The 11,435-nt window shown below is 39.8% G+C and overlaps 1 protein-coding gene across 5 annotated transcripts in view; it reads right to left on the minus strand.

Moving 5' to 3' along the window:
- The window catches only part of arhgef12a (Rho guanine nucleotide exchange factor (GEF) 12a), a 47,611-nt gene extending 40,697 nt beyond the window's left edge, over positions 1-6,914 (minus strand). For all 5 annotated transcript variants that reach the window (XM_080508137.1, XM_080508135.1, XM_080508136.1 and 2 more), the window contains exon 1: positions 5,319-6,914. In XM_080508137.1, coding sequence (XP_080364263.1) covers positions 5,319-5,350 — 32 coding nt within the window. In that variant the 5' untranslated portion in view covers positions 5,351-6,914. The remainder of the gene's footprint in view (positions 1-5,318) is intronic.
- Between the last annotated feature and the right edge of the window lie 4,521 nt (positions 6,915-11,435).

The following is an 11,435-nucleotide window of genomic DNA, read 5'->3' on the forward strand; positions in this document are numbered from 1 at the left end:
AAAATAATTGTTTTTTTTACTCAAATGTTTCCGATACAATTTTGTAAATAACCTCTACCTTGATGTGCACAGTGAAAACTAAAAAATAAATACATAAATAAAGTGGGCAATTTAAAAACTGAAATTAAAGATGCATATAATTCAGAGGGGGTGAAAGAAGAGTGGCAAGGGTGAACTCGGTATGGTGGGATGTGGTGTGTGCCTGCCAAAGTGACATTCAGGTGTGAATCCTTTCTCCAAAGGGCTTCATTTACATTCTATAAATAACCAAAACAAGGAATCTGCTCTGTGCACTAGTCTCTGGTTTGGTAGTATGTTTCAAAGAGATAGAAATAAAATATAAATCTCAAGTCCAGCAATAACCACAACAATAACAAAGTAGCGCTGCTGCAGTCATGCTGCACCAACAACATCAGGCCGCCAAAATGTGGGCAAGTCATAAATAACAAATCCAATCTGAAGAGCAATGCATTTAATGCACTGCAGATAACTAGATCGGCCATTAGAACACACTTATAAGAAGTTGGAAGTGCATGTAACAGGGCTCACGCAAGACCGTATATTGGACATGTCGAACGAGAGCATCTGTGTTGCGGATTAACTAGTGTCCCTTCTAACTGTGGCAGTGGCTCACTGCATGATAGAATATACTGTAACCACACGCAGATGTTTTATTTTCATTCTTTATGAAGTTCAATAAAGGCTTCAAGTGTACAATAGCTCTATTTGAGACCTTTGTGCAAAATAAATACACACTATTGTGCCGATTACATTGCAGGCTATTGGAGCACCACGTTGTCAGTGTTTACACACAGCTGAGCTAACAACGTTGGATTAAACCAGACACAGTAAGGAAGAAGAAAGACGAGCTTCCAAAACTCATATTCATGTTTTACAAATTATCTGCCACACGGTGCATATGTAACACATTTATTGAAACATAATATTTTAGGTGTTTGGTTGGTTACTGGCAGGAACTATAAAAGCTACGCAGCCACTCCTGTGGCGTTTTTTTTTATTTTATTTTGCACCACGATTTCAACCTATTTGTGTTTAGTGACAGATCTCTTTTACAGATTACAAATCAATGTATATAGTTGAAAAATATCATGTTCTGAAAAGGCAGGTCATTGAAATTGTGCCTTTTGCACCTTCTAAATCTAAAACATTAGGTATGTGTACATTTATTTTGCATTTAATTAAAAATCAACGAGATCATGCTGAAGAGATTGTTTTCTACCCTTTGAGCAATATCAACCACATCAATACAAGAATTGTATGTTCCAGTAATGACTTCAGCTTTTTTTAAATGAAAAAATAAAGTACAACAGACCGAGATAAATCGCCTGTTGCACCTTTAATATCCCTGAAGGAATCGGGGGGCACAAAAATATGGCTGCAGGTCACATTTGTTTTCATGAGTGGTGCCTCTTATGATTACAATTTTCTAATCAGATTAATCACAGGGTTACAATTGATTTCTTTCCGATAAATATCATTAATTTTTAATCTATATGAATAACATTTCATTTTCCATCAGCAAACACACTCAAGAGAGAAGGGGAAAATAGGATTTTTAATATGTTTATTAAACACCTTTAACAGCATGCGAACAAACATGTAATGTGGCCCTGTTGCTTCTTTTTCAGCCAGCGACTACAACAAACTAACTTTGTCGGAGAGGAGAGCTGACCGCTTCTTGTTTACAATGTTGCCTCCAAACTCAGAAGTCTGCAGACTCCTCGACTAACGTATTCCACATATTAATGCGGGATATTAAGCTGGACGAGCTTCAATGAAAAGAAAACTCCTTCCTGCAGAGTGTACATAATACTTTGTTGGTCAACTTTTTTTTTTTTTTTTGGACTCAAAATTTCCTATCGAGAGGGCCAAGGTGCCGTTTCACATCTTCCATATCGAGTTGGTTCTTCTGACTGTCACTACCCTAGCAATGGCCCATTTGCGGATGTGCAAAGGTAAGTCTACTGAGACAAACTGCCTGAAATACATTGCCAGAGAATTCTCAGGAATTTTGTATCATTCTGCGTGCCGATGGGTTTCATTGTTTCAAATTTTTAATCTGACTAATCATGATGACAGGTTAGTCTGCAGTAATTTTGATAGAACTAGATTGTAAAATAATTAGTTGTTGATTAAACTTTACACATCAAAATCTCACAAGCCTGGAGCCATCTTTTACTCCACCACTAGTTAACTGTACCTGAACCCCTCTAGTTAAATATGACAGTCGATTTAGTACCTTTTAAGCCATCATGCCTAATGAAATATTGTTGCCGTGTTCGTGTCTAAACGCATCAATCTTTATTGCAGAAGCCTTATTGGTACGTAAACACTGTTATCCCGTGCATGCCGAGTAGGAGCCGTTGCTCTTCTGATCAGGGCTCTGAACGACCTCTGGAAACTAATTTTAATGCACAGTAAGAGCAGCTGACACAGCTTCCTCTGTATCAGCGCTGACTAGATGGAGTCGACGCATGCTGCATTATCAGGGAGGGATGCCAAATACAGGAGACGCATACGAGCAGACCGAGCTGTCAGACCTACTCTTGAGGACATTTATCATGAGGAAACAAACTCCACTGCAGTGGGGCTGAATATAAACCCTACAACCCTGGTATTATCCAGCTACATAATTACTTTATTGGTCAAAACACATGACAGTAATTGATAACAATTCTGACAAATGATGAAGCTTTTAAGTAATTTATAATGTTGCAACATCAAATATGCTTCCACTGTATTGGTAATTATAAATTGTACATTCTTGAGTTTTTAGCTGATGACTGGAAATACACACAGATAAGAAAACGCCATGAAGATATCACTCTGGGCTCTGTTCAGCTGCAATTGGCATTCTTGCCTTATAACTGACAGTTTAATGTCCAACAAATACCTGCTAACTCACCAACATCATTTACATTCTAATCAATGACAACAAATCAATTCCTGACAAACTTGATGGGGGCTGACATATATCCACACTTTCCCTCCCACAATACAATAACAGAGACACACTCCATCCAGCCCCCGCTCTGAAAACACCTGATCTCCACTGACAGACCTGTGGGAGAAACATACCACACGCAGCCGGGGTTGCTGTCCCCCTAAAAGCTATTGTTTACTATTAGTGATGTCACCAGCACCACTTTCCCGGGAGGGCCTCAGGGTGGGGGGGCGGTGGGAAAAACGTGGAGATCAGCAGAACTCTATGACAAAGAGCTCACCGCACAGTGAACTGATCCACCGGCTGGCAGCCCAACCCCAATAGATGCTGGATGTATACGCCCCGATCCAAGGCCAACAGGGCGAAAAAGAAATGCACAATATCACATGTGAAAGGTCGAGAAAGCAAGGCCAAGAGAATGCGGATAGACCGAAGGAGGGAGGTGGGGACACATAACACTGCTAATCGATAAAGTCATTACCATGGACCATAGTGGAAAACACTCATGAGCTGCTGCATGCTAAACAATAATTCAAATGTAAGACAACTGTAATTTTTGTGCGAGGTACACAGCGGCTTGCATGCATGACCTGTAGTCTGCTCAATCACTGTTTTGCATTTCGTCTGTTTTGGTTTATCCAAACATACTGCACCAAGTCAAACGGGCAGATTAACAATTACAGTTTTAAGGCCACTGAGCTCAAGAAAACAAAACACACACACACAACCACAGGACCAGATTCCACATACACCACTAAAAGGTACAGGATCGTACACAAAACCTGTGTCGGAAGTCTATTACACAAAAGTTATTTGAGGTTGCTATACGTGTGTAAAAGCATCCACCAGAGGATAGGATGCTACATGTTGTCAGAAGTGATATTCACTTTTTAGTCAATCACTTTTGGCTCTGTTAAAGGCTTGATAATAGCTCGCTGAAGCGTCACAAGATCTAATACAGGTTTAGTCAACAGTGCCCGTCTTAATGCTATCTCTCTCTCGCTCTCGCGCGCGCGCACACACACACACACACACACACACACACACACACACACACACACACACACACACACACACACACACACACACACACACACACACACACACACACACACACACACACACACACACACACACACACACACACACACACACACACACACAATAGCAGTTGGTGCCAGCTACTGCTGCCATCATTTGCAGTGGGGGAGGGGGGGTCATGTTAAAATGGGGTTGGGCTTTAGCCTTCAGCTCTTGCCATGAGGAGATTTCATATCCCAACCTGTGCAATAAGCTCCCCTCTATTCTGAGTCTACCAACCACATTCCAGCGTATTGGCCTTCTCTGTTCTCACAGGTATGCGGGATTCAGGTAGGAAGGCTTGATGCAACGCTGCAGTTTCTCCCGTTTCACTGCCAAAGTGCATCTGATTGAGAATAGGAACCTCTCTATTCCGCAGGTACAAATATCACGGAGGAATTCCTTCCTGTGACGATGTAAACCAGAGAGTAGTTACGTATGCTACGCCTCAATGAACCAAGTCAGTATGAGCAAGAGCTTCAACTTTATTGTTGATGAATCTGTTGGTCACTTCATGATGTCTGAAGTATCACAAAATACTGGAAATGTCAACAAGTGTTTTCCAAAGCCCGCGTCACAGACTAAAATGTCATATAAGCTGCTCAAGAGTTTTAAAAAAGACGAAACATGGCCCTAAAATCAAACATAAAAAAACAAATGCTTGAATATCAAAACATTTGTTGAATAATTTTCTGTTAATTGATCCATCATTGCAGCCCCACCACGAACTGATCTTTATCAGCTAATTTAGTCTATTCTTCAGGCTATGACACGTGATTTAACCCTCTGGTTCAACCTCTGAGTTGACAGCTGCCTCAGATAAGGTGATTACTTCACGGAGCTAAGGTTTTGTCTAAATCCAGAGATTGTTTTAATAGGTGTAGGAGAAGGTTAGCGTTAAAGGCTTAGGGGTAATAGTGATGTTGAAAGGTGTACAGGGATCACGGATGACTGTTCCCTGGCACACAAACAGTAGCAGGCCTTCTCATTCCCTGGGCAAGTAAGTAGTACTTTATGGTCTGCAGAGAACTCCATTACCCATGCTGAGATCAGCAGAGTTTCCATCAAGACCTAATGTCCTTACTTAGTAATTGTATAACGCAGTTATTACCAAGCACATCAATACAAAGAAGCGTTTTACTTGGACCATGCAAGACACAGTTAAAGAGACTGGGGGTTGTGTTTCAGACCCAAACATACACCATCACCACAGCCTCGTCACAGTTCCACTACTGTGGTGTCACAGAACATGAAGGTGAGTGTTATACTGTACCTGTCAGTGAAGCTGGACTGTGTGTCACTCATTGGGCTTCCTGGTCTAGATTTGCAGCAAATTATATCCCATTAACATTTTCCAGAGTGTGGTGAGGCAGTGTCCTGGATCGTCCTTCCCTGGCATTCGTCTTTAGTAGGGTTTTTTGTGAGCACGGTGCTTTGAATCAAACTCAAGAGGACAGCGTTGTGTCGTTGCAAGCAAGGCACCTCCAAACACTGGATGAAGCAAAAAAAAAAAATACTACCTAACACTATGTGTCCTTGTTAGAATTAAATAGCAGCACGGATTTTTACAAATGAATCAGGGCCTCGGTCGTATGAGCTTGTCCAGCCCCGGCTATTAACAATATTAGGGCAACAACAATAAATACACTGTTCCAGCTGGCACAAGTTTGTCGTGCATGTAAAGAGACTCCTTGTGTGACTCCTTTTGCATCCACGTCCCCAGGTTTTCCGCCGATATGAACCGTGTAAACAATCCTTATTCCGATGTAACAGACACCGTGTGGCCCTGCGATGGAGTCCCGTCCTGCCACCACCCTGGCTCGGCCGGAGAAGCCTTGCTGCGGTCGCTTAAACGATCTGCGGAGATGCTGGAAATTCCTGCAGTCCCATTTGGTAGTCCCAGCTCCCAGAAAAAGCCCGTCTGTAGCTGCGTGGACGGCGGCTCTCCCGTGACCATGAGAATCGCTCAGAAACACCCGAGTTTCCAAGCGAGCCGTGATCCAGAAATTAGCAAAACAACTGCGGCTAATGCTCCGCCGGAGCTACGCGTTTGTTTAACACTCGAAAACAAAAGACGACTGTGGGATTAAAATAAGTATTAATTAAAAAAAAAAAAAAAAACCCGAAGCCCATGCGGGAGGGTTTTCCTCTCGGGAAGATCCTTTTTTTTTTTTCCACGGCAAGCTGGCAGGCGTTGGATGTGACCAGCTACCAGCTAACAAAACAGATGAGCTCTTTCAGCAGAAAACTTTGCTTCGTGTGCAAACTAAAGCAAACTCCCAGTTCACAACAATGAGGCCGGCCGACCACCCGAATATAAATATAACACACAACACCTCATGAATGTTGACAAGCTGGTGATGTGTCTCCGCGTTTATGTCCTTCGCACACAAAAAAGAGAAGAAAAAAAGTCTCCTTGAGGAGGGAGAGAGGGAGGTGGGGGTGAATATCCAGCGGAGCGGCTCGGTTAGCACAGCGCGGCGCTCCTTGACTCCATGTTTCCAGGATTCGGTCGTTTCTCGGCAGAATTCCGGTGGATGTGAAGCAGAGCAGAGCTAGCTCCCAGGCCAGCTAACGGGACAGAAAGCAACAGCCGCTCCGCCGCGAGACAACGAGCGAAACACCTCCCGGGAGGCTGGGAAAAACTTCACACGGAGAGCAAACGAGGTTGGGTGTTTTTTTTTTTTTTTTTTTTTTTTGGTGTTTTCTTTTTTTTTCTTCTTCTTCGTCTCACTCCCCCGTACACGTAGGACGCTATTCGCTCGGGAGGATAACTTGTGGAAAGACAGCAAGAAGAAGAAGAAGAAAAAAATCCCACTTTCTGCCACTAGCAACGCCCTAGCAGCCAGCTAGCAGAGTCCAGAGCGGGTCGTCCAGACCGACCACTTCCGCCGGGAGATGGGAACAGAGAGTTTCAGCATAATGTCACTCACACTGCAGTCAAACAACTCCAAAATACACCACAAAACAAGTCATGTCGTTACACTACCAACAGATTTCTTTAGTATCCCTTCCGTCTTAGTTGTCACGTTTTACTTTTTATTTGTGCTTGTTTTGTAATTTCATTTATTACTTTTTAATTAAAATGTATGCTGTTGTACTTGTTTACGTGTTTTCTTATCTATCCATCTATCCATCTATCTATCTATCTATCTATCTATCTATCTATCTATCTATCTATCTATCTATCTATCTTTCTATCCATCTATCTATCCACCTGTGTGTGTGAATTAAAGAAAAACTATGCAGATACGATAAAGTGACTAATACATATCTCATAAAAATCTTAATAAGGCTCACATAATATTGTATGGTATTGTATTGCCTCAAGTTTCACCAGACCAGACCTGTATACAAGTATGTTCGTTGTATTAATATAAATCAGACGAACCCAGCATATTGTTTAAATTCAAGTAATTGTTTCAGGTTTGCCGATATATTTGGATTTCAAACTTGGAGTGATTAGACCTATTAGAAAGCATCTCTGTGAGCTTCTGATGGACACTCTTCTCATTTCAGACCAAATGTAAGAGACAAACCAATAAGCTGATCAAGCAATTACTGATAGTTGTACCCTCAGCAAATCCCTTTTCCTACTTTTCTATTTGCAAATTAGTTAAATGGGTTATCTGGCTGTAAGATATGGTTCACACAGAGAGGGCAATATGTTGAGGTTAAGTTGATTCATCAATTAACTGTCAGGTAGTCAATCGTTTCATTGAGAAACCGTTACAAAACTGTTTTTGGTTCAGTTTCCCAGAGCAGGGAGCCTCCTGTTTTGTTCCTTGTAATTATCACTGTATTGAATGGCTTTAAATACACATTGTCGGGCAAAGAAAAAATAGCCACAGCATTTTTAAATTCTTTACCAGTGTTTATTGACCAAACAATTATGTCTTCATAGAGATAATCAATAAATACAGCTCTTGTTGTTACATTTTTTGTTCATAGTTTGTTATTCTCCAGAGGAGAGAGCTATACATACACTGTGTCAATGAGGAGGCACTTTTCCTTTAGGTTTGATCACAGTTATTATTGTTATCATTATCTTTTGTTTGGCAGCCTGTGGCTGGCCCGTGTTTAAAAAACAGTAATTACATGGCTCATTAACGCCTCAGGGTCCAGAACCTAATGCATTGGAAGAGACCTTTATTCAGATAAAATGTCCACAACTCACCTGCTGAAAATCTGAGTGACGTGACAAAACATTACAGAAAAAAACAAACTAATATGTAAACAATACTCTAAATCTCTCTTGTAGCTTTTGTTCTTGGATTTGTATTTATTCCATTTTATAACCACATGGTGGGGAGTCAGCTTTCACAAGCTTCCAGGGCTGAGGACCATAGTCAGTGTTATGAGCTCAATCAATATTTACTGACTCCGCCAGTACTCTGTAAAGACTGTCGATGCGCATTTTTGTAAATGAATCCTAAAACTAATAACTGCAAAGAATATCAGGTGCTTTTTATTTTTCACTGCCAAGGTTTATCTATCTTAATTCTTTTATGAAATTAAATGAAATCATGCCAAACTGTTCTCTACCCACTGTGCCACTAATGGAAATTATATAGTAGCTGCATGCCCAAACCAATACATTAGAATGTGTTATACACTATGGGTCCATCTTGAATAATTAAATGTAGGGGGTAGGTTTAGCTATTTTTTTAATCAAAACAATGACAAACAATACTTTTTTTCTCTATCATTGTAGAAGTCATTGTAGTAGTCATGACAATTACTCCTATAATGTCATTTGTTTTCTATTCTTTTCAACTATGTCAAAATGATCACAAATTAAACTTTAAAAAAATGGTCAAACATGATTGCAACAACATTCAAATGTTCAACTGGGACTCACATAGCCCCTAAAGTCATATTTGTTTAATTCAATTTGTAAGCAATTGACAAGATGCACAACCTATTCAGTATGCAGTGGATCAAACAGAGGAGTTGGAAATTAACATTCTGAGGGGGCCACCTTACAATCTAAGGTGGGGGAGGGGCTGAGCCTTTAGTTCTACTTATTTCTGCCCAATGTGGACAAGTCTCCTATTCAGCAAGCAGTGAGTTACACAACTATTTCTTTCTGTTTTGTCTGGTTCAGACAATTAAAATACCACTTTTTTTCAGTATAGCAGAGATAGTTTGGAGCATGCCTGCCAATAGGAACTACTGGGGGAAAAAGCTGCCAAATTGAAAATGAAAATAATCTGTATTCTCTGCACCATCAATCCAGCTTATTTCCTACTTTACTACAAAGTTCATGAAAACATATCTAATATTATTGAAATTCATTATGAAATTGGCACCAAATCAAACATTTAATCAATCACATGTAAACACAGTCAGTTGACAATAGTGCAAATGTTATTTTCTTTCATTGTGGAATTTTCTATTTGGAATATAAAGCAAAAACTCTTTAACCATTCATACATTATTGATATGACACCATCATGTGGACATTTGAGGTAACGTCAGTCTCAGTGTAATAATTCCTCTGTGTCTCTGATCCATCGAGTGTTTTCTACATTTGGCCAAAACATAATTTATAATTTATTTTACTATACACACACACACATTACAAAGATGAAGCATGATGAAACCCCAAACTTAAGACAGTCATTGACTTTCTCATTGGGAGATTTACAGTACAGTCACAGACCAAAACAGACAGATTAAGAAAGTACATTCAGATACCTAAGGCACACACCAGTTAGATTTGCATTTCCTTGAATGTAATTATGATTTACATGAAACTGAAATCAGGCAAACAGACTTAGATGTGAGAAAAAGTCTAAGTGAAAATGAGAATTAAATGCACACCAAAGAAATTATCCATGTCTTACCAGATAAAATAAATCTATATACGCTCAAAAAACAAATAACTTATGCACACAACACAAATTGGAAACACAAAAATATAAAACTGGTAGTTTGTGTGGATATTGGACCAGTCAATGTGTTGGACGCCTAGAACATATCACCTGCTTTTATTGAGTACCGATCATCTGCCTGAAAGATTAATCATACAGGGCTAAACTCAAACAGCCAATACAGAAAAATCATACCCAACACACATCAGAGGAAGGACACGTTTGATTCATTCATACACATCTAAATGAAGTGAAAGTTAATCAAATCATTAGTGGGAAAAAAACCTGTCACTTCACATAAAAAAACTCTTTAAATACACATTGAGGCACACCTAAAGTAGGATTTCAGACAGGCATCTCTAAACACACCACACACATTTTTTCTAAAACTCACACTTTGATATTACCTAACTTCCCTGAGTACGTCGTCTTTCAAAATTATCAAAGCGACACATAAAAAGACTACAGAAAAAAGAAATCCAATTTTCTGATATGCCTTAATGGTGCAGGATGTGGAATTGTAAGACTAGAGCCAATGAATAATTAAACATGATGAAAGAACAATTTGGATTTCATCTCAAGCACATTGGTACATTGATCTACAAGGAAAGTGTATCCAGGGTTGTAATACCACAATGCTCCACGGGAAGCTGCAGTGAGTAAAGGCGTCTGCAACCACTATGGCCAATAGACACTTTAGTGACTTTTTACCAAATCAAATTTAATTGGAGCCACAAAACATGTTCAACATTAGAAATTAGTCTAACATGTGTCATATAGTTATGATGCAAGCATTTATTAAAGTTTCAATTCCAGTTCTGGATGGTAAACATTTCATTTTCAGCTGTTTTTGTACTTGATTTGATCAGTTGCATCATTCTTTTTCAGCATTTTTTAACTAATATTGACATTTTGTATGTTTTGTTTTCCATTTTTAAGTCGTTCTTGTTTAAAACATTCCACTAATTTTAGACGCTGCAGACTCTTGCACTCTTATCTCTCTTGCCCTTCATCTCACAGGGGAAGATGCAGCAGCAGGAGCCCACGCTGGCATCGTGATTGATTTCTGAAGCTCTCAATAACTATTAACCAGCAGCAAACTGAGGACAGACCGGATGCTACAGTGACTCAGACACACTACTCAACATGACTTAAATCTCACATATTGCACCTTCACAAACTGTCACAGGGACAAGGGGCATCACATGTAAACGGTTTTGTTCTCCAACGGTGAACTTTCCTCTGCCACACTTCACTGCAGCTAAACTAACGTGTACATACAAAGTGCTTTGGTTTTCAGTGACATGAACTACCTCTGTGTTCTGCAGGTTTTCGGCGATAGTGTAACAAGAGCAAAGAGCAGCTGCAGTACCTGCTAAATCTCTCAAAATACACAGGTTATCCAAAGGCCCCATTAAATAAAAAAAAATAAAAAAATCTATTTTCAGTTTTTAAGCCAGTCTCTGTGTGTTGAAAGTTTTTATTTCTTCATCTGTGGTCAAAAGATATTAAGG

The sequence above is a fragment of the Blennius ocellaris genome (assembly GCF_963422515.1).
Source record: "Blennius ocellaris genome assembly, chromosome: 2".
Taxonomy (NCBI): Eukaryota; Metazoa; Chordata; class Actinopteri; order Blenniiformes; family Blenniidae; genus Blennius; species Blennius ocellaris.